General features: G+C 33.3%; 1 protein-coding gene across 3 annotated transcripts in view; it reads left to right on the forward strand.

Annotated features, from left to right (window-relative positions):
* The window catches only part of STXBP5 (syntaxin binding protein 5), a 184,983-nt gene extending 161,206 nt beyond the window's left edge, over positions 1–23,777 (forward strand). For all 3 annotated transcript variants that reach the window (XM_024248132.3, XM_054558276.2, XM_024248133.3), the window contains 5 exons: positions 64–433; positions 729–894; positions 10,507–10,618; positions 19,536–19,756; positions 21,483–23,777. In XM_024248132.3, coding sequence (XP_024103900.2) covers positions 64–433; positions 729–894; positions 10,507–10,618; positions 19,536–19,756; positions 21,483–21,524 — 911 coding nt within the window. In that variant the 3' untranslated portion in view covers positions 21,525–23,777. The remainder of the gene's footprint in view (positions 1–63; positions 434–728; positions 895–10,506; positions 10,619–19,535; positions 19,757–21,482) is intronic.
* The last annotated feature ends 1,170 nt before the right edge of the window (positions 23,778–24,947 follow it).

Consider the following 24,947-nt stretch of genomic DNA (forward strand, 5'->3'; position numbering starts at 1 on the left):
AATAAACGTGTTTACTCTGTTGATTAAAATATTTCAGTTATTTACTAGACTTCTATATTTTAGGTACTATATTGAGGTTAAAAGGTGCAATCTTGAGAATGGCATTTCTGGATACCACAGGCTGCTTAATACCACCTGCGTATGAACCCTGGAGAGAGCACAATGTTCCTGAAGAAAAAGATGAAAAGGAGAAATTGAAAAAACGGCGGCCTGTCTCAGTATCCCCCTCCTCTTCTCAGGAAATTAGTGAAAACCAGTATGCAGTGATATGTTCTGAAAAGCAAGCAAAAGTAATCTCACTGCCAACCCAGAACTGTGCTTATAAGCAAAATATTACAGAGACCTCGTTTGTGCTTCGTGGAGATATTGTAGCATTGAGTAACAGTATCTGCCTTGCTTGTTTCTGTGCCAATGGACATATAATGACTTTTAGGTAAGAGTTAGATATGTTTTAAAACACAGATATAGCATTTCCTCCCTCAAACTATACTACAGAATTGTTTAAAAGAAATGCTTTTTTTGTGTGTATAGTCTTATACTCTGAGAAATTATTTTTATTCTGTTAATAGTGAGCAAGTATATGAGAGTATAAACCATTTTTTATCTCCCACTCAAGTATACAAACTAAATCATAAGATTTATAAGGTCTCTGCCATTTTTAACAATGATAGTGTGTTCAAGACTAAAACCTACCTTATTATTAACAAGTTTTTAATTTTTTTCTCAAGTTTGCCAAGTTTAAGACCTCTGTTGGATGTGTATTACTTGCCCCTTACCAATATGCGGATAGCCAGAACGTTCTGCTTTACCAACAATGGACAAGCATTATACCTTGTTTCACCTACAGAAATCCAGAGACTTACTTATAGTCAAGAGACCTGTGAAAATCTTCAGGTAATTAATAAAAATATTACTGTAATTTCTTCAGAGGTAAAGTATTCTCTGAGGGCCTGTATACTGTCTGCCCCTTATTCTCATAGAAGTATACAAGTGAGCCTGCTTGGGAAAATCCAGACTGTTGAATTAGACTTTCAGAGCACATGCTTTGAGACTCCCATGATTAAAACTGTCTTCTTCAGACATCTGCTATAAGCAACTTCATCTTACTAATCCATATCTGTCTTTCCAGTGATGGCAGAGAAATATGAACTGGTGCATACATTTTATACCTACTCTCTACATAGAATAAATATCTATTATACACACACACAGTCCTTTTTAAAGAAGTGTGTTAATGTGAAAATAAATGAGTCTATTTTGGGGCAAATTTTGTAATCTCAACTCCTATTCACAAGGATATTTACACAGAAGAAACAAATGTTATTTGGTAGTTTTCCTCTAGTATTTTGGTTGTTCTGTTTTTGAGAGACTATATACAAATTCTTTATATACAGAAATGTGTCCTTTTTTAAGTATTTGAGTGCTGTATTCGAAATGATCAGTTTAGCTTTACCTTCCAAAGTAAAAGTGCTCTGGAAATATTGAGCTAAAATATTGATTGATATTTGATATTTAGAGGAAAGTACTATCTAGAGGAACTTTATAATGAAAGTTTTTGCAATTATTTAGCCCTATTTTACACATTTGCAAATTTGAATTTGTGGCTTATTATTTTTAGAACATGAGCTTTAGAGTCAAGAAGGCTGAATTCAAGTCCATCTTGCTAACTATACAATTATGTAATCATAGACAAGTTACTCAGTGACTCTAAGCATCATCTTTAAAATTAGCATAGAAGTGGTATCTCAGAGGATATGATATGGATTAAAGGAGACAGTGAATGTAATGTGCTTAGCATAGTGCCCCTGGTACAAAGGGTGCTTAATAAATGTCAGATGTTGCCCTCATTGTGTTATTATTTCAGTAAGCTATACTATACTGGAAACCTAGTCCTGAGTAGTATTGTAAACTTTGAGAGTAAAACAAAATTACATATCTGACATTAGATTTAAATTCCCATTTATGTTTGGGTGAAAGTTATTTTTCAAAGATTCCTAAGTTTCTGAAGTAAAATTTTGTTTTCTGTTGGAAGGATGAACCTTAAAATTTTCCTTTTAGCATTTCCTTTCACTAGCAAAATGTTATGTTAAGAAATAATATAGACAATTGAATATTAATTCATTTCCATCTGAAATGTGGTCTTAATTCAACTACTTGAAAATTTAAACTTCATTACTTTTCTGGGACTAATTTATTCTATCCTTTAGTTGGTGTTTTCTTTAATTCTTAAGTTAATAGCAGCCATAGTTTACTCATTTATGTTTAAATGAAATAGTCTTTTAGTAGTAAACTATATTTTAAACTATCTGCTATGTGCCTTCATCATACAGAGATAAACAAAAAATGGACTATCTTAAAGGAATTTGTGATAAAATGTTGTCTTTGGGCAATATTGACATGTTATTTACCTTTGTATTTTTAGTACCCGGAAATAATGCCTTGGTAAAAATCTGTTGAAAACTATGATGAACTTGATAAACACTATACCTTGGTTCCCTGAGTAGTACCCTTTTACATTGCGCATTCCTTTAACTTTAGCCCAAAATAAAGAAGATGCCTACAAATATTTATGGAGTTTCCAGCCGAGATGGAATAATAGGAACCAGATTAACCCTCCTTCCTGAAACAACGTAAAAAAAAGCAGACAGAACTCTTGAAACAATGGTTTTCAAATTACTGGACATCTGGCAATGAAGGAAAGTAATTTCTGACAGATAGGAATCAAAGAAGGTGTCCCAGCTTTAATGCCTTAATAGAGTGTTCAGGACATGGCACAGGGTGAAGGTACTAAGTTAAAGCCTGGCAGACTTCCCAAGTTGAAGAGGCAGGAACAAGAGTTTGGGAACACCAGGTAAATTTGAGAGAAAAGAGCTACAAAGAGAAAGAACCCTGGAGATGTGCAGAGTCCCCCAGAGTATACCATACGTGCTATTCAGCACATACACGTGACTAAGCTTTCAGAGCAGAAAAAGAACCATCTGAAAGGAATAGAGGATTTGTAGAAACCATTCCAGGAACAGTGCTTGTTCCCAACAACCAGACTGGAGAAACCCATAATTTGTGTGGATATTAGTTTCCTGAGGCCACAAACTTGGTGGCTAAAACCAGTAGAAAGTTACTTGCTCATACTTGCAGAAGCCAGAAGTCCACAATCAGTTTAACTGAGGCAAAATCAATGTGCTAGCAGGGTCTTGCTCCCTCCAGAGGCTCTAAAAGATAATTATTTATTGCCCCTTCTTAGTTTCTAGGAGCTGCTGGTATTCCTTGACATTGGGCCACATCACTGGAATCTCTGCCTTTATGGCTGCATTACCTTCTCTTCTGTGTGTCAAATCTTTCTCTACCTCTCTCTCTTAAAAAGACACTTGTAATTGGATTATAACCCATTCAGTAGTCCAGAATAATTTCCCCAGAGCAAGATACTTACTCACATCTGCATAGACTCCTTTTCCTTGCCGGGTAATATTTGTCGGTCCAGAGATTAGGACCTGATATCCTTGGATGGTCCATTATCAGCCACTACTCCAGACATGCCTAACAAATCGCAAAAGCAAGAATCAAAAGGATGAAATGTTTTCTGTCAGAATGAAATTCAAGAAAACTTAAAGGAAATAAAAACTATTTAGCACCCATTGAGGTAAAAATCGCAATGTCTGGTATCCAGTCAGTTACCAGGCATGCAAAGAGACAGAAAAAGATGAGTCATCATGAGAACAATCAGTAGAAAGCAAACTAGAACTGACATGCATACCAGAATTGGCACACAAAAGGATATTAAAACAATAACAACTGCGTTCCATATGTTCAAAAAGTTAGAAACATGAAAGATACAAAAATAAAATCAAACTTCTAAAGATGAGAAACTATAGTGTTTGAGGTGAAAAATATGCTAGATGGCATTAACAGCAGATTTGACATTACTGAAGAAAAGATGGTGAACTTGAAAGCGTAGCAACAGAAAAAAATAACAGTGTTTGAACTTGGCAAACTTATAGCACTGAAACACCTATATTAGGAAAGAAGGAGGTCTCAATGCAATGATGTCAACTTTCACTTTAAGGAACTGAGAAAAGGCCAGGTGCGGTGGCTCACGCCTGTAATCCCAGCACTTTGGGAGGCCGAGGCGGGTGGATCACAAGGTCAGGAGATCGAGACCATCCTGGCTAACACAGTGAAACCCCGTCTCTACTAAAAATACAAAAAATTAGCCGGGCATGGTAGCGGGCGCCTGTAGTCCCAGCTACTCAGGAGGCTGAGGCAGGAGAATGGTGTGAACCCGGGAGGCGAAGCTTGCAGCCACTGCACTCCAGCCTGGGTGACAAAGAGAGACTCCGTCTCAAAAAAAAAACTGAGAAAAGCAAATTAAACCCAAAGTAAACACAAGAAAAAAAAAATAGACATCCAAGTGGAAAACAAAGAAACAATAGAAAAACATCAATGAAACCAAAACTAATAAAATTAATCTCAAGCCATATGAAGAAAGAAGTTACAAATTACTAATATCAGTAGTAAGAGAAGTCTCCATTACTATATATTCTATAGATATGAAACGGATAAAAAGGGAATATTATGAACAAGTTTATGCCAAAAATATTCAAAACCTTAGATGAAATGTACAAATTTCTTTAACGACATTACTAAGTCTCACTGAAGAAAAAATAGATAACCTAAATAGTCCTGTATCTATTAAAGAAATTGAAATAGAGGTTAGGAACCTTGGACCAAGAAACTTCCAGACCTAGATGGCTTCAGTGATGAGCTCTATCAACATTTCAGGAAGAAATAACACCAGTTCACAAACTTCCAAAAACTGAATTAGGATTGCTTCCCAGCTTATTCTATGAAGGAAGCATTAACCTGATACCAAAATTAGACCAAGTCATTATAAGAAAAGAAAACTATGTATAAACCAATATCTCTCACAAATATAAAAGCAAAATTTGTAAAAAAAAAAAAAAATTTTTTTTGCAAATTGAATTCAGCCATATATCAAAGGGATAATACATTATGACCAAGTGAGACCTAATCCCAGGAAAGTAGGATTGACCTAACATTTGAAAATCAGTCAGTGTGATCCACCTTGTTAAAAAGCTTTAAAAAGAGCAGTTGACAAAATTTAACAAATATTCCTGATTTTTAAAAATCTCTACAAACAGGCAATAGAAGAAAACTTAAGGAACATGTAAGAAAAACCCACATCTCAAATAATATTTAGTGATGAAATACTTAATTCTTCCTCCCTGAAATCAGCAATTACAGAAGAATGTTCACTCTCACCACTTATATTCAGTATTGTAATATAAGGTTCTAACCAGTGCACTCAGGCAAGGAAAAGAAAAGGAAAGGGGCTGTCTTTATTCACAATGACATGATCACCAGTATAGGAAATCTAATAAAATCTACCATAAAGGTTACTAGAATTAATCAGTGTGTTTGGCAAGGATGTAGGATATGAGATAAATATACAAAAATAATTTTATTTCTATATATTAGCGATGAACATTTGGAAATTGATATTTTTAAAAAACCATACCATCTATAATAGCAACAAAAATATGAAATACTTTGGGAGAAATCTAACGGAAAATGAAAGATCTCTACACTGAAAAACTATAAAATATTAATAAAAAATTTTTTAAAGTCTTAAAAATTTTAAAAATTTTAAAAATTTTTTAGAAATTTTAAAAATTTTAAAAATTTTTTAGAAATTTTAAAAATTTTAAAAATTTTTTAGAAATTTTAAAAATTTTAAAAATTTTTTAGAAATTTTTGTAGGAATTGACAAATTTATCCTAAAATTCATACGTAAATGCAAGAGAACTAAAATACACAAAACAGCTCTGAAAAAAATGGAAGGGCTAACACTACCTTATTTCAAGATTATTATAAAGCTGCAGTAATTAGTAGAGAATGGTATTTTTGGCATCAAGATGAATGGATCGGAATAGAATATGCAGAAATAAACACATACATGGACAACTGGTTTTTTTAAGGAAGGAAGGCACAAGGCAATGCAATGGAGAAAAGATTGCCCTTTCAACAAGTAGTGCTGGAACTATTGGATATTAAAATGCAAAAAAAATGAGCTTTGATCCACGCTTCACACCATATACCAAAATTTATCCAAAATGTATTATGGACCTACATGGAAAACCAAAAACTACAAAATTTCTAGAAAAAACTTAAGAAAACATCTGTTACCTTATTTTGGGAAAAGATTTATTAGCCATGACACCAAAAGCAACATCCATAAAAGAACAAATTGATAACTTCAACAAAACTTAAAATTTCTACTCTTCAAAAGACACTTTTGAAAATGAAAAGACAACTTGTAGATGGGAAGCAAATCTGGGCAAAACATATATCTAATAAAGGACTTGTCTCTAGAATATATGAATGACCCTTAAAACTCACCAGAAGGAAGAGAAACAACCCAATAAAAACATAGACAAAATATTCAAAAGGAAAGCTCACCATGAAAAGATTCTCAACAGTATTTATCATTAGAGAACTGCAAATTAAAACCACAGTGAGATACCATTAAACACCTTTGAGAGTGGTTGAAATTAAAAAGAATACCATGCCAAGTTTTGGCAAGGATATAGACGAACTACAACTCCATACAATGCTGATGGGAATGTAAAAAAAAATATAACCACTTCGGAAGACAGTTCTGGAGTTTTCTAAAAAGTTAACATTCATGAACCAAAGACCCAGCCACTTTACTCTTTATTTTTAATTAAAAGAAAAGGAAATTTATATTCATAGCTGCTTTATTTATAATAGCCAAAAACTAGAAACCACCCAGATGTCCTCAACAGATGAGTGGAAAAACAAATTGCAGTTTATCATACAGTAGAATTCTAGTCAGCAATACAAAGGAGTAAACGATACAATCAGCAACATCAGTGAATCTCGGAATAATTATGCTTAATGAAAGGAGCCAAGAAAAAGAGTACATGTTGTTCTATTTATATAAAAACTCAAGAAAATACAAATTATAGTGAAAGAAAGCAGATCAGCAGTAACTTGGATATGGGGGGTAAAGAAGAAATGAGAGAAGGTCGTACAAAGGAGCAGAAGGAAACTTGAGAGTGATGGATATATTCACAGTGTTGATTGTGGTGATGGTTTCATGCATATATGCATATGTCGAAACTCACCAAATTGTACACCTCAAATATATGCCAGTTTTTGTATGTCGATTATACTTCAGTAAAGCTGTTTAAAAGATTAATGGACTCAGGACTTTTAATTGTCATTGACAGGCAATTAGTCAATGGTATGTTTATAGATTGAAATACTTAAGTTTCTTTTTACAGTATTATTCTTAACTATACCATAGTGAAAAACACAAAGATAACATAATAAACTATTTTTTTCAAATGGACTGTTTATATTCATTTGTGAACCCTAACCAAAATTTGCTGTAATCGTAGAGGTGGAACATACCAATTAATTCAGTGTAAAACAATTAAGTAAGTAACTTTGGTAAGCACCTCAGGATTATAATTTATAAACAAAACCCCAAGTAATCACTGTAAACAACTGATGACAGTTGAACTGTTTGGATTCTCATATATGTTGTGTATTCAGTATGAAGTTTATTGCTGTGTGTTTATCCTGGAGATATTTATTTTTTCAGACTCAACACTCTTACAATATAAAGTTTTCTTAAAATGATTAAAATCAGTGATTATTTGATTCACTGTAAAGGACTTTGTAGTGGCATCTAATGTATGGATAACCAAAGCCCATACATTGACCCATTCATGAAATTAGTCCTAAATTTTACCATTCTAACCTTGTTAGCTCACATGCAAGACAAATGATATGCAAGAGTCTAAAATCAGACAAGTATATTTATTTCCGAATATTTATATTTTAGAAGAGTAAGTCCAATATCTTGTTTCAGAAGTACTGTCTACTATGACTAGATGTAGCAAGATCACAGAAATTACAAATCTGTTTTAGATTTCACCAGCATTTACTAGCATTAACATGAATCATTCTAAATAGTAGATTTACTTATAATCAAAATCCTTATTTAAATAGAAGTGAAAAAATACCTATATATATTATTTTATGTATTTTCCCAAAACCTTTATATTAAGACTGCAGATAATCTAGACTCGAAGAAACATTGAGTTTTCAACTCTCTTTAAAGATGTCTGTTCATAATATTAACCTGTAGATAAATGACTTGTGTATTTTCTAATTGGTTTCATCTCTATGTGATAGATTTTTCTACTTCTGTACATACACTATTGATGTCTACTCTTGGCACTTTATATGCTCATTATCTTTAATCCTAGTAACGTTCCTGAGAGGCAGTTATCATTATCTCCCCCTTTTAAAGTTGAAGAAGCCATTTCTTTGATAGACTAATTTGACTAAGAGTCTTCTGCTACTAAAAGGCAGAAATTGAGAATCAAATCCAGGTCCATCTGGTTCCAAAGTTTATACTCATTCTACTACAGAGAATATAATGAGTTTAATCTGGTGTTTTTATATTTCTTACTTTACCCTTGTAAAACTGTAAGCTCATTCAACATCAAATAAGAAATGCAAACTGTAATTCTAAAAATGAGGTAAAATTTTTTAAAAAGCATACCTTTAAACTATCGCTGTTGATATGTCATATTCCTCTTTTGATTTAGCATGAGACACCCAAATGATAGCTGTGTTGCTGTTATTGATTTTTTTTACGTTGTAACAATTTAATACATATAGTTTAAATTAGGATCTGTGAAATACGGTTTTTAAAAGATTTAAAATATGCCTAAAATTGCCTTTGTTATAGAGTTTAATATAAATTCAATATGATAATAGATATCAGTATATTCTATAGTAGGTTTTAACAAGTTTGATTTATTGAATTCAGAAAGTGTTTTATTCCAGGTTTACTACACTTTATAGCAATCCAGAGGAAAGAAAATAAAAACGTAAGGGCTTCAGTCCACTTCAGTCTTATAAATAAAACTGTTGTGTAATGTTAATAGTTATCTCCTCCCATTTGCAATCTGGGTGGAGGGATAATGTTAATATGGATATGTCTAAAAGAAAATCTGAACATCCTTTACCAGCCTTCTTAGCCCAGCCCCAAGGAAGAAACCCTGAAAAATACATACTTTTATTCCAACTATAATGATGTAAAAATACCAGAGTATAGCAGAACTCCTATATAAATGTTACTACCATCCTTTTCTTTTCTTTTCTTTTTTTTTTTTTTTTTTTTTGAGACAGATTCTTTCGCCCAGGCTGGAGTGCAGCGGTGCAATCTTGGCCCACTGCAACTTCCGCCTCCTGGGTTCAAGCGATTCTCCTGCCTCAGCCTCCTAAGTAGCTGGGATTACAGGTGCAGGCCACCACGCCTTGCTAATTTTTGTATTTTTAGTAGAGACAGGGTTTCACCATGTTGGTCAGGCTGGTCTTAAACTCCTGACCTCATGATCTGCCCACCTCGGCCTCCTAAAGTGCTGGGATTACAGGCGTGAGCCACCGTGCCCAGTCACTACCATCCTTGTCTTAAAAAAACTCTTCTTTCCTCTTTTTGTATTGTCAACAAAACCAGTAATGTGTCAGCAATCTTTTCTCCTTTTACCATTTCTGCACTCTAAAAAATATTGACAGTAATTTCAGAAAAATCTGATGATATACAAGGAAGAGTTCCCATCTCTGCCAGATTTCTGAAATTCCAGGTGTATGTTGGCATAATTCTCTTCCTAGCATGTGTTTATGAGAAAAGAAGTTGGTGCCTAATTATAAATTTTCTGACTCAGCTAAAAGTTATAATTCCAAAACTACATATCATCATTATTGCACTGGACTTTTATACTTGCTGTTAAAAATTTTCTTCTTTCTGGCCGGGCATGGTGGCTCACACCTGTACAGCACTTTGGGAGGCCCAGGCGGGTGGATCACTTGAGGCCAGGAGTTCAAGACCAGCCTGGCCAACATGGCACAAAACCTGTCTCTACAAAATACAATAATTACCCAGGCATGGTGGCATGTGCCTGTAATCCCAGCTACTCAGTGGCTGAGACACAAGAATCACTTGAACCCCAGAGGCAGAAGCTGCAAGTGAGCCAAGATCGCACCACTGCACTCCAACCTGGGTGATAGAGTAAGACTGTCTCAAAAAAAAAAAAAAAAAAAAAAAAACTTCTTTCTAATGTAATTATTAATCCTATTATCAATTCATGAGTTATAAGAAAATTTTATCTTAAAGATTAGAATCTCCTGACACTCTTAAGCAAAAATACTGTTTGCCTAAAATGCAAACAAAGGGGCAAGCAGCAGATAAGTCATATTTTAGTTTTAGAAACTTACTGTTTGAATAAATCAGCATGTTCTGTATCTGATTATAGGACATGTGCTCATTAATTGTGAATCTCAGCAGGTAATGTTCTGAGCTTAAGTTAAAGAGTTTATAGTGATACTTTTGTTCATTATAGTTTAGTTTCCCTGAAATTTCAACAGTGACAATTTGTTTTGATTTTAAAGGAAATGTTGGGTGAACTCTTCACTCCTGTAGAAACACCTGAAGCACCAAACAGGGGATTCTTTAAAGGCTTATTTGGAGGTGGTGCACAGTCTCTTGACAGAGAAGAACTATGTAAGTTGATTTATTTAATTCGGATAATATATCTATAAAACAGAAACAAGCCATACAAAAATTTTTTTATACCTGTAAATTATGTTCACTTTTTTCTCTTTGTCACAATTACTATTTCCATGTTTTAACAAAATACATAAAATTATTTTCTGTTATTCTATCCCAAATCAGGGAAATACTTTACTCAAGGAAATATCAAAATCAGAATAACTTTTGATTACTAAAAAGTAGTATTCAAACTTTAAGTAAATAATGTAGGAAGTACTTACTTTATTTTCATTAAATGTGATGTTATTTTAATGCTATGATTTTCTTTAACTGATAACCTTAACTTTGAAAAAGTTTTTACTTTAACATTTAATCTGTCTTTCAAAACCTCTTCATCATAAGATAAACCTTCTGGTTCATTTAGTACCTTCCATGTAGTTGATACAAGTAAATAGTTTGTCCTTGAATGAAGTAATGAAATCAGTGAATGCTTGACCTTTCTTATAAATGGCAGCTATTATCTATCCTTTGATTTTTTTCTGTTTTTCTAAAATATTTAGAATTGTTGTTTCATGTTTGTTTGACTAATGGAAAAACTGTAACATTAAATAGCAGTAAGTAGCAGTGCAATGAAATTTTTTTAAACTTACCCAAATGATTGGTCTATAGTTTATTTCAGTTTAAAAAATGAAGAATGTTCAAGTCAGTGGGGACTGATAATTTGGGATAAAAGTCTTACTGAGGAAAATTTATAACATTATATAAAACTCAGAAAACGTATTTCTAAAATTTGTTAAAGACATCAAAGAAGTAATCATGTAGTAAGGAGTTTTCAAGAACAGTATCCATGGGGAAAGAAGCCCAGAGCAGAGAGCCTGACAACTTGGGGCACTTTGACTCTGCAGTACTTTGCTAATGAGGCTGAGGTACTAAGCTGTGCTAGGGCTAGCAAGATGGGCTCCCCAACCTGGCAAGAGTGGGGACCCTAAAATAACTCCTGCTATTTGCAAAGACACCAAAGGGCTATAATTTAAGAGTAAGGGTGAACTGGAAATAAACTACCCACCTCCCCCCACCACACACACACATGACTTTCAGCTCAGCTTCAAATATCTGGGTGGCCTGTAAAATCTTCAGTGCTAATTGTTAATTAAGATTTTTCCAGACTGCTAGAGTCCCTAGCTCCTGGCAGAAGCAAATGAAAAAATGATCTCAGAAAGAATATAGTGTATTCCAAGTCCTCAAATTATCTCTACAAATAATTTTTCAAATATGTAGTCATAGATAACCAGGAATATAGATGACTGGAAACCAGTCATAGATAACCAGGAACATTAGGAATCAACAGCATGATTAATAAAACAGAAAAGGCGGAAGGCTAGGTACTTCACATATTGGAATTATCAGACACAGACTATAAAATAATTACTTGTAATTATTGTGTTCAAGAGGCTAAATATCATGCCTGAACATTGTATCAGGTAACTGAAAACTGTAAAAGTCAATAGCAGTAGATGTGAAAAAACCCAGAATGAAATTCTAGACCTGAAATACTCAAAAACTAGAATTAAAAACCCAATAGATAGGTTTAACTACAAATTAGACAAAAGTGAAGAAAGAATTATGTAACTTAAAGATACATTAGGAGAAGTCATCCAAAATGCAGCACAAAGAAACAAACAAAATAAAACATGTAGGAGAGGATTAAAAAAAGAAGTTGCTGTGAGAAGATCTAACATAAGTTTAGACCTTCCCAAGAAGGAAATAGGAAGGACTGCAAAGAATACTTATATATAAATATAAATATATATATAAAGAAATAAGTCGGAAGACTTTTTAGAATTGATACAGTGATCCAAAAATTTGAGAAGCGTAATTAATTCCAATGATGTTTTTAAAAAATTTCAATTAACTAATCTCATTAAAATATAGTACACCAGAGACAAAGAGAAAATCTTTAATGTGGCTAGAGAAAAATTATAGATATTTTTTAACAAATAGAGACTGATACATGACTTCTCAACAGCCAAAGATGGTAAGATGATCTTCTGTATATTGACAGGAAATTATATTGATTATATTTAATCCATAATTCTATACGCAAAAATTCTTTAAGAATGAGACATTTTTAGACAAATAAGTAAACCTTGCCGTCACACTAAAGGGAATTCTAAAGGGTCCATCAGATAGAAGGAAAATAATCTTGGATGGGATGTCACAGACACACAGTGATTTGGAACGAAAGTGATATGTGCATAAATATAATTAATATAATGTTTATGAACTGCAAAATAAAGGTGTATGGCATGTGTATACACACATACACAGACAATAACATAGCCCAAAATATGTCATAACATTAAGGAGTTTAAAAATAGTAAGTGGATTTAAGGTGATCTGAGATTCTTGAATTTTTTGGGAAACTTGTAAAAAGTATTCATTGGCATTGGTAAGTTAAGGACACATGTAATTTATAGGATAACCTGTAAAACTTAGAAAAATAGAACATAACTTCCAGATGAATAGCAGATAAATCACAGTCATTCCGAAACAAAGCAAAAAGAGAGAGAATACAAAACAGGTGGGATAAACAGATAGTACATAAAGCATGGTAGATTTAACTTTAATATAAATAATGGTAATAAATGTAGGCAGAATAAATGTTTCAGCTAAAAGACAAAAATGGTTAGACTGAATTTGAAAAGAAAAGGCCAGCGTCGAGTCTCACACCTGTAATCCCAGCACTTTGGAAAGCTTAGCCAGGAGGGTTGCTGGAGACCAGGAGTTCGAGACCAGCCTGGGCAATATAACAAGACCCTGTCTCTACAGAAAATTTAAAAATTTAGTGGTAGTATGCACCCATAGACCCACTTACTCATGAAGATGAGGCAGGAACATCACTTGAGCCCAGGAGTTTGAGGCTATGATGAGCCATGATTACACTACTGTCATCCCAGCCTGAGTGACAGAGCAAGACCCTGTCTCTAAAAATACATTAATTAATTAATTAAACAGAAATGTACATTGTTTATAGGGGACATATATAAAACATAAGGACACAAAAAGGTGAAATTTAAAAAGATGGAAAAGCATGATCACAAATGAATCAGCTGGTACAACTATATTAATATAAGAAAAATTAGACATTAAGGCATTATTTGAATGTACCTACCATTTTGACTTCAAAATATATAAAAACAAATATTGACATAGTTAATAGAAGAGACAGTTTCTCAATCATCATAAGAAGTTCTAAATATAGATTTAATAATAAGCAGTTAATACATTTCAAAGAGTTAAAATAACTTTAGTGTATACAATTTGATCACAGTGCAGTTATGCTTGTAATCAATAACAAAGATAAGTTTAAATCCTCATGTTTGAAAACAGAAATATACTTACCTTTGGATAACCCTTGTGTCAAAGAATTTATGACCATTGGTATGCAACTAAAGTAATCCTTAAGAGTGAAATTTTTAATCTTAAATATGTATTAGTATTTGAAAAAGAAAACATGAAAATGAGTGAACTCAGCATTCATCTCAAAAAGTTAGAAAAACATCAAAATAAACCAAATAAAAAAGATTAAGGTGTTAATGAAATAGTAAAATACAATCAAAAAATTAACAGAGCTGTCTTAGTTCAGGCTGCTATATCAAAATACCATAGACTGGGTAGCTTTTAAACAACAGAAGCTTATTTCTTACAGCTCTGGAGGTTGGAAGTTTGAGATCAGGGTGCCAGCAGGATTGAGTTGTTTGGGGACCCTGTTCCTGGCTTACAGACAGCCTTCTGGCTGCATTCTCACCTGGGAGAAAGAGAGCAAGCTACCTCTCTGGGCTCTTTTCAAGGGCTGTAATCCCATTGATGAGGACAATACCCTTTTTACCTCCCAAAGGCCCCCACTTCTGACATTACATTAGGGAAGGATTAGATTTCAACATATGACTGGGGGGGAGGGGGCGGGGGACACAACTGTTGAGTGTATAACAAAAGCCAAAGTTGATTCTCTAAGAGTCTAATAAAAATGATAAACCTCTTGTGAAATGAAGCACGAAAAAAGAAATGCACAAGTAGATGCTATTAGGAATGGAAAAAAAAAAGGAATAACACTGAAGTTAAAAATAAGAGAATGTAATGTATAACTTTATTTTTGAAGGAATTGTTTTATCAATTATAACAACGAAAGTGGACAAAAAGATAAAAATTCTAATAGTACTGTAACTATCAGACATTGAAGCCATCATTTTAAACTTTTCTACAAGTAAACTTCTGGTACAAATTGGGCTTCACTAATATTTCTTCTAAATATTTAGGGAAAAAATAATTCAACTCTCACACAAACTCTTCCAAAAGATAGGAAACAATAGGTACACTCATCAACTCATTTTGTGTGGCTAACACAACCTTGATACCAAAAACCAAAATAGTATTAGAAAGGAAAAAAACAAAGACAAATATCATTGATAGATAGAAAATCTGAAATGAAATATTAAGATAGCAAATAATATGTAATAAAGATAATATACCAAGACCAAGGAATAAATCAACCAAAGTTGATTTATCATTTAAAAAAAAAAAAAATTCTTATCCATTCCTGATAGACTCCTAGAAACTAAATTGCAAATGTCACACTTAATGCAGGAACATTAAATGATATTAAAAATTTTTCCTTTGAAATTAGGAATGACACATAGTGCCCACTATTAACACATACATTCAGCATTCTTTTCAAGTCCCTAGAGGGTGTGGAAAGGGAAGAAAAAATGAAGTACTATAATACGAAACAGAAAACAAAACAGTCATTTGCAAATGATTGATATGATGACATATTTAGAAGAACCAAAAGAATCTATAGCTAAATTGTTAGAAATAACAGAGGTTACCCAACTTAATAGATGTAATCATATACAGAAATAAAATTTAATTTATATTAACAATAATAAAAAATGAAAAATTTTAAATTACTATTTGTATAGTTTTCTGTTACTGCTATAACAAATTACCACAAAATTACTAGCTTAAAAGAACCCAAATTTATTACCTTATAATTCCATAGGTTAGAAATCAACACAGATCTTATGGGTGTTCCCATGGCTGTGTTTCTTGTTGGAAGTTTCAGGAGAGAATCCATTTCCTTGCCTTTTTTAGCTTCTAGAGTCCATCCACATTCCTTGGCTTCTGGTCCCATTGTCAGTATTCAAGGCCAACAACCTTGCATATCTCTATTTTTCTGAAGCCGCATCTCTGTCTGCCCACAGCTGGAAAAAAAAAAAAAACTCTTCGCTTTTAAAGACCCATGTGATTAGGTTAGGCTTACCTAAATAATGCAGGATGAACTCTATGTCTGGGTCCTTAGTCACATCTGCAAAGATCCTTTTCCTATATAAGGTGACATATTCACAGGTTCCAGGGATTAGAATGTAGCCATCTATGGGGGAAGGGGGACATTACTCTGCTTATCACCCATAGTATTTCTTTTAATTCAGTATCTAGAAATAAATCTTAAGAGAACATGTTCAGAATCTCCATGGGGAAAGTAGAAAATTGGAAAAATTTGTTGAGAGAAGTTAAAGAAGATTCAAACAAATTGATGAGTATACCATGATCATGGAATAGAAGATTCAATAAAAGATACCAGTTCTCTCAAAACTGATGTCTGTATGTATATATACACATATACACTTAATGTAGTTCTAATCAAAATCCTTCCAAAAATGTATAGCTAATTCTAAATTTTATATGCATATTCAAAGAGCTCTTACCGCTTCTATTTTACATAGGAATGGAGGCTCTAGCCAGGGAAATTAGGCAAGAAAAGCAAGTAAAAGACATGCAAATTGGAATGGAAGAAGTAAAACTCTCTCTATTTGCAGATGTAATCTTATCTATAGAAAATCCTAAGGAATCCACACGAAACTAATTATAGCTAATAAACAGTTTTAGCAAGGTTTCAGGATACAAGATCAATATAGAAAATGAATTGCATTTCTATACACAAGCAATGAGTAATTCAAAAATGAAATTAAGAAAACAGTTTCATTTATAGCAGTATCAAAAAATAAGCCACTTAGACATAATTTAACCAAAGAAGTATAAGACATGTACAATAAAAACTTCAAAATATCATTTTAAGAAACTAAGATGTAAGTCAGTGGACCCACATCTCATGTTCATGGATTAGAAGACTTAACATTATTAAGATGGCAGTATCCACAAATTGATCTACACATTTAACACAATTCATATCAAAATCACAACATTTTTTTTCAGAAAGCAGTAAGCTGTTCTTAAAATTCAAATGAAAATAGAATTCAAAATAGCCACATACACACACACACACACACACACACACACACACACACACTCTCAAATATTGAAAAAGAAAAAAGCTGGAGGGACTCAAACATTTCAGTTTCAAAACTTACTACAAAGCTATAGTCATCAAGACAGTGTGTTACTGGCATAAAGATACATAGAATTGAGACTCCAGAAATAAGCTTATACATTTATGGTCAATTGGTTTTTTTTTACAAGGACGCCAAGAAAATTATGTGGCCAAAGAATGGTGTTTTCAATAAGTGATGTTGGAATAAGTAGATATTCATCTGCAAAAAAAAAAAAAAAAAAAAAAGATGTTGGGCCCCAGCTTCACACCACACACAAAAATTAACTCAAAATGGCTCAAAGACCTCAATATAAGAGCTAAAACTATAATACTCTTAGAAGAAAACAGGTATAAATTTGTGTAACCTTGGATTAGGCAGTGGTTTCTAAGATATGACACCTAAATCACAAGCAACCAAAGGAAAAAAAAGATTGATTGGAACTTATCAAAATTTAAAACGTTGTGCTTCAAAGAATACTAATGAGAAAGTGAAAAGATGATCCAAAGAATGGGATGAAATATTTGCAAATCACATATCTGATATCAGATTACATCTAGTGTCCATAATATATTAAGAACTCTTAAAACTCAATAATAGAAGACAAATAGACCGATTTTTAGGTGGATCTGTGTATTAGTCTATTCTCATGCTGCTAATAAAGACATACCCAAGACTGGGTAATTTATAAAGAAAAAGACATTTAATGAACTCACAGTTGCATATGGCTGGCAAGGCCTCACAATCATGGCGGAAGGCCAAGGAGGAGCAAAAACACATCTTACATGGCAGCAGGCAAGAGAGCATATGCAGGGCAACTGCCCTTTATAAAGCGTCAGATCTGATCTTGTGAGACTTACTCTCATGAGAACAGCACAGGAAAACCTGCCCCCGTGATTCAGTTACCTCCCACTGGGTCTTTTCCATGACACTTGAGGATTATGGGAGCTACAATTCAAGATGAGATTTGGGTGGGGACACAGCCAAACCATATCAACCTCAATAGATATTTATCCAAAGAAAATATGCAAATGACAAATGAGTGCATGAAAAGATCTTCAACATCATTTGTCGTTAGGGAAATACAAGTCAAATCCACAATGTGGTACTACTTCACACTTACTAGGATGGATGTCATCAAAAAGATTCACAATAACAAATGTTGGCAAGGATGTAGAGATATTGGAACCCTCATATATATTATTGGTTGAAATGTAAAATGGTGCACCCTCTTTGGAAAACTGATGGTTCCTCAAAAAATTAAACATACAGTTATCACATCACCCAGCTATTCTATGCCTAGTCATATACCCAGGAAAATTGAAAACATGCATTTACCCAAACATTTGTATAAGTGTTCATAGTAGCTTTATTCATAATAGCCAAAAAGTGGAAACAACCCAGATGTCCATCAGGTGATGAATGAATAAGCAAAATACACCTTATCCATAAAATGATACGTTATGCATCCATAATAAGGGATGAAGTACTGATGCATCCTACAACATCAATAACCTTTGACATTACTCTCAGTGAAAGAAGCCAGCTACAAAAGACCACCTATTGTATGAATCCATTTAAATGAAATACTCAGAATAGGCAAATTTATGGAAACAGAGAGTAGATTAGTGATTGCCAAGAACTGCAAAGAGTGGGAATGGCAGGTGACTGCTAACAGGCATGGAGCTTCTTCTGCAGTGATGAGATGCTCTGGTATTCATTAGTAGTGGTGGTGATTCACATCCTTACGAATAAAGTACAAATCACCAATGTATTCACTTTAAAGGAGCAAATGTTGTGGTATATGAGTTATATTTAAAGAAAAAGGAAAGAAAGAAATGTAAGCTGAGGAACCAGGAAACTTGAGATCAGGCTTTAAAGAATTTAAGACTTTTGCAGTGATCTAAGTGTTAGGTAAAAACATCTGGATATCAAAGGGAAAGAAAACTGGATCGCAAGGTCTTTTGATGGAAAAATGTGATCCATTTGGTAAGTGACAAGATAAATGGAGAAAAGGAAAAGAATATAGCATGCCTACAATTTTTGGAGACTGAAATAGACTACTGAATAAAATTCTTCATTTATCTTTACTTCTGAGCCTAAGCACAGTATATTTTTAAGTAAGAGGAAGTGTGGAGTAAATAAACATCATCAAATCTGTATATTTAAATTTAAATCTGTATATTTGAAGCTAAATATCTTTTGTTTTTTGCACAAAAGAGCAGTTTTTGCCATTATATAATTGGTAACATATACCTTTGTTTCATTAAATATTTACCAGCTCCTTTTTTGTATAAGTCTTGTTGTATGAACTAGTATAAAATATTTAATGTACATTGTGTTTTTGCATGTTTGAAAAAGTATCTAAAAATTATTAAACCAATCATAACAAAAGAAAGCATGTATTAAGCATATTTCACTTTATAATTTTATTTCAATTATATTACCACTCAATCCAAAAATTGTATTTTAATGTAGTAGGATTTTATATTAGTAAAATGTTCATGTTTTGAGTTACTCTTTCATTTATCAAATGTGTTCAGTTGGAGAATCGTCCTCGGGAAAGGCTTCAAGGAGCCTTGCACAGCATATTCCTGGCCCTGGTGGCATTGAAGGTGTGAAAGGGGCAGCATCTGGAGTTGTTGGTGAATTAGCACGAGCCAGGCTGGCACTAGATGAAAGAGGACAGAAACTTGGCGATCTGGAAGAAAGAACTGCAGCCATGTTATCAAGTGCAGAGTCATTTTCTAAACATGCTCATGAGGTACGACTCCCAAACAGATATTTGAACAAAAAGCTCTAGGTAAAACAAGTGTGAATGTTATTTTATTTTTATAGCTATTGTATTTCTACACCCATGAATTTGCATATATTCATTGTACAATTGCAAGTCCCTGATTTTTGCCACCAGAGGGAACCATTACAGGAATGTATCTCCAATAGCCTTTGGTTTCTTACTATAAGATTATAAATTTTGAGGGAATCTGCCCACCTTCAGGCTTTTGGTAAGCGAAGCTAGCAGCTTTGCAACTATTTCTTAAGGAATGCAATACCAATGTTAATTTCTCTTAATGCCTCAGAGTCTACTACCACTTTGTCCTAGAGAAAGAAATAATTTGCCTCCTTGAGTTTTCCAGGTAGATATAAATAACTAAAATTGACAAACCTTTTTATTTAAATAAACAATACTAAGTCCGCGTTGTGGACCAATTCATATGGAGGAGTAGAGAGGTGCATTTTGCAATGGTGGACCTAGGAAGTCATGATAGAGCTCAGAAACACATGCTGTAAAGTAGGGATCCCTGACTGGTCCCCTTACACCACATCGTGCTCTTAAAAAGCTGAATTTAAAAGCCTTTACGGGAAATACACATTTTTTATTTTGACACACAGGCCTGCCTTTCCTTGATGCTTTACACTAGGTTACTTCACACATCTAGTTCCTAGGCTGGCCCTGGAGGACATTTTGAATTTGTCTGAAGAAACAATTTTAAGGTTGTTTTTATATTTGAGCACCCAATCTGTAGTGGTAGCTCTTTTTTAAATTTTTCAACCAAAAGTCATTTCCTCCTTGCTCAAAAATGTGGAAACCTAGAATGCATGAAGAGGTAACTTGACCTGGAAGATACTTGTAGATCTAGGGCTTCAGAGAGGTTCAGAGATCCTTTATGATTACTTGTGCTATACCCAGGCACCTCAGATACAGGCTTGTGGTGGTCAATCTAGGTCGGGATTTTTGTGGTCATAACCCTACACCCGATTGTATGATCTCTACAGCATGTAGCACTTTAGTCAATTTCGGAATATATTCACACTCTGAATATTTAGGAAAGAGCTTAATCTCACACTGATAACTTTCCCTTCTACCAGTTGTTCTTGAGCCATATTTCAGAGTCTTAAGGAAGACAGTACATTGAGGTGGTTACAATCACAGGTTCTTGAATTAGACTGCATGGGCACAAATTCCAGTTTCACTACTGCATTACCTTGGGCCACCCCTAGAAGCTTCCGTTTCATTTATTAAATGGGAAGAAAAACAGTGCGTAGCCCAAGAATGGTTGTGACTGAAACCAAGTAGGGAAAGTGTGTCATGCAGTGTCTGGCTCAGAGTAGATGCTCAGTAAATTTGAGACGGCAGGAGGAGTAGCATTTTCAACCTTTATTTCCCCAGTTCTTCAAGCATTATTTTTAATTCATAGTACAACATAAAAATTATCTTACTTTTATATTACTAGCTTAGGTCACCAAATTATGTCACATTTCTAAGAAATCTGTGGAACTTCTAGGCTAGTTCTTAATGGATATCGTATTTTTTCCTCCAAATAGAATAGTTCTTACTGCTGTCAGTAAGTTGATTTGAAGTAAGCAATATAGTAGCACTACAGAATATTGCAGAATGACATAATGTTTTGGAAAAATATAGAAATCATTTATAAATGTTATTGTTCCAGCATTTTAAAAACATGTTTTTCTTTTTTTTCCCCCTTTAGATTATGTTGAAATACAAAGATAAGAAGTGGTACCAGTTCTGACAACCAGAATCCAATAAGTCCAACTTCAGCCAGAAGGAAAAAAGTTTTCCATTTTTATTACATTCTTTAGAAAAGTTAACGTTAAAGGGATGTTCGTCACTGAATACTGTTCTTTCCTAGCACAATCATGCACTGTTTTACCTCAGTCATGTGGCTTTAACTGAGGAGTGTTCACACGCACTCGAAATGGAGTATATGGTGTGTGCCAGTTATGAGTTGACGATTTGGGAATTAAACAGGTCACACGTGACAGATGAAGAAACCAAGGGGGCTGCTGAGGAGACCTGGTGCAGGGACTAATCCTGGATCATTCCTGTATTAAACTTTCATATGCCAAAAGGGTTTGTGCCATTTTATCTGCCATCAGTGTTTGACCTGTTTGGGGCAGAGGCAATAAGTCAGAAGTCTTGAAGCTGAAATAGTTATACATGTGTCATTGGACTGGATTATAAACAGCTGTCTTGGACTTTCCCTCTCTTAACACTGACTGGTCATCAGTATCATTAGTGAAAAAGAAACAAACTGTTTGTTATCATCTCTTTAGACAGATAAGCTGAATGGTGGGCTTTAAATAATAAAAACATACACATAGTTGACTTGTGTATGAGCTACTCTTGGATTCTTATTATTACAGACTTGTATTTAGTTCATATTTTGTCAAAAGCAAAACAAGAAGATACATCACTTTTCATTGAAAAGAAAAGTGTAGAGCATGACTGAATTGCTCATCATTCTGGGAGTTTCCATGTAGTGGCTATGCAGTGTGGAAAGTGAGAAAAACCTCCATTGTGGTGAGGAGAATACTTCAATGTCCCTTGTCCTTGTTCTCATTAAGTCAGCTAAAGGTGGATTTGACCAAAATAATACTGGTTAAATTTGTAGAAATGTTGAAATTGGCTATGTTTTTAATTTTGCTTGAATTTTTATAAAATGTTTAACCAAATGTACCTTTGCATTCTTTAATTAAAATTGCTTAAAAAAAACTTTCATTATTTCAGTAAAATGCTCAGCTCCCTTTTTAAAATGCCCTTTATTTGCTAACTGTTCCAATACACTCAGGTGATGAGCCAATTAAATCTTAGTGCACATGCTATCGCATGGAAAATTACAAGCATCTGTTGTCAATAATTATCTATATAAGAATTTAGTCTGATGACCTACAAAATATTTTCTGTAGAAATATACTATAAATCTGTACATATCCTTTCAAGGTTTTAAAAAGCCAAAAAGAAAGGAAAATATGTACACTGTGATAACTAAATTATTTCTGTATTGGAATATAATACAATTCGAGACCAGCAATGGACAATGAATGATTGTTTCATAGAATAGCATTACGGGCAGGAAAGAAACCACCTAGTAGATCTAGAAGTAAGCAGTCTCAGAATACAGACTAATCTGAGATTATTATTGATTGTTGTTAAAGCAACCCAGCAGAAGCAAAATGGAAGCATTAAAGTTAATGTTAATGAAATTTAAATATTGTCTTCTATAAAAAATTCCTTTAAATTATTTTGTTTTTTCATTAAGAGATAATCAGAACACAAATTGATAGTAAACAGGATGGTTGTTTTTCTATTCCATATGATCATTAAAGGAATACGTAGGACATCTTAACTTTTTCGTACAGTCTGTTATGCATATTTTCCTCCACTCTTCATTAATAAAGCTTTTATGTTTACATTTTATAACATGCACTACTAGATACAAAAGTTTACATCAAAGTTTAGTTTAAATATCATTTGGTAGGGACTAAAGGTGTGTGATAGAGATAATTGATCAAGCCAAAAGAAATATTTTTTAAATAAGCCCTTTTCAAAAGTTTTTGAATTTATAGAAAGCATCAATGAATAATGTATTTCTGTTTAGTTAATGTCAGCTGCCTGAACATTCAGCAGTTTATAAATTGCTTAATTTGTGTTATCTATTATCCAATAAACCCATAGTTCCATGATATGTCACAGGAAGTGTTAGGTCCTATTTTAAAGGTACAGTTTTGTGAATGTCATCAATAAAATCAACAGTTATGGATTTGAAGAAGTTGAGAAAGCATTATGTAGATTAATATACTGGTTCCCTATCTATGTGGAAGGTCATATTAGCTGCAATTATTTAATTTGCTGTGTTATTTTGTGTTATATAACAAATATATTTGTATATTAACTTCATTTTTACTGTCATTTTTCCTGTTGTATACAAAATGAACTAATCTTGTAATTATTTTCAAATATAGAAGTATATACATTTACCTTAGATGGATTTCCAAGATTTTGTAAGAAAATCTTAAATCAGTGTTTTGAGTTATTTAATTTTTAAATTAATCTACAAATTATGCACAACAAACTAGAGACTCAGTTAGGATTAGAAAGCTTAAAGTATGTTTGAGTGTAGGAAATAAGCTTCTCAGAGTTATACTTGATTCTGTCTGTAGATAAGAGACAGTCTACAGTAATAACTAACCCAGGGAATTTACTGTAATTTGAGAGGTAACATGTTTATTTTTTTTCTTTTTAAATACAGAAAGTAATAGTCACCAGCAAGCCACGATTTCAGGAAAACTGACCAAAAAAAAAAGTCAAAATAGAAAATATCAGAAAAATGAAAGATTTTTGTGTGCCCTCTCCATATCCTCATTGTTTTGTTGCATTTGTCCTTGACTCTAAAATCATTGAAGTATTCATGATTAGTAGTTTGTAAGTAGGAAGTGGTTTTTCTGTATGTACCATATATCCAGTTCATTTCAGTTTTGAAACTAAAATCCATATGTATTTGCTGAGAAAGTTATTTGAAATCTTATAGTCTGACCAATTCTGTACATTACATCCATTTGAAGTTTTGCATCATCTTAACACTTTTGCTTTGCATTTCAATTGTACAAAGTGTTTCCAAAAAAATGGTTATAGATTCGACTGAGCTATTACTAACTTCTCCATTTGATTTTTTATGGATGTGAAAAATGCTGCTACTTGTCTATGTTATTATGTGTAAGTATATTACAATTTAATTAAGTACAGTAGTTTAAAGAACGAAGCAATTTTTTTTTTTTTTTGGCTTAGGACTTCTTAATTGTAGGTTCCTCTGAAGCTATTTCATGTAGATATGTGAGTGTTTTAAACAAGTCTGAAAGTGTTACATACTTTTAGGTTACAGGGGTGCTGGGGAGACAGCTGAGGAGAGGAAGAATATGTGGAAGACACCATGGAGTTCAAAGTTTTACCCTGAGTTCTATCTTCCATATATGTTTTGCTTAAGGCATTTCTCATGTGATATTAGAAAAGCTATATCCAAAGGTAAATTTTTTGTGGCAAAGATTTATTTTACACTTTAACTTTTGGGATTTTATTTGTTTCAGCAAAATAAAGAGCACTGGACTTTAAACTTGAATTTTTTCTCACTTTTTTAGGTAATGAAAACTTTTTATTA

The sequence above is a fragment of the Pongo abelii genome, chromosome 5 (genome assembly GCF_028885655.2).
Source record: "Pongo abelii isolate AG06213 chromosome 5, NHGRI_mPonAbe1-v2.0_pri, whole genome shotgun sequence".
NCBI lineage: Eukaryota > Metazoa > Chordata > Mammalia > Primates > Hominidae > Pongo > Pongo abelii.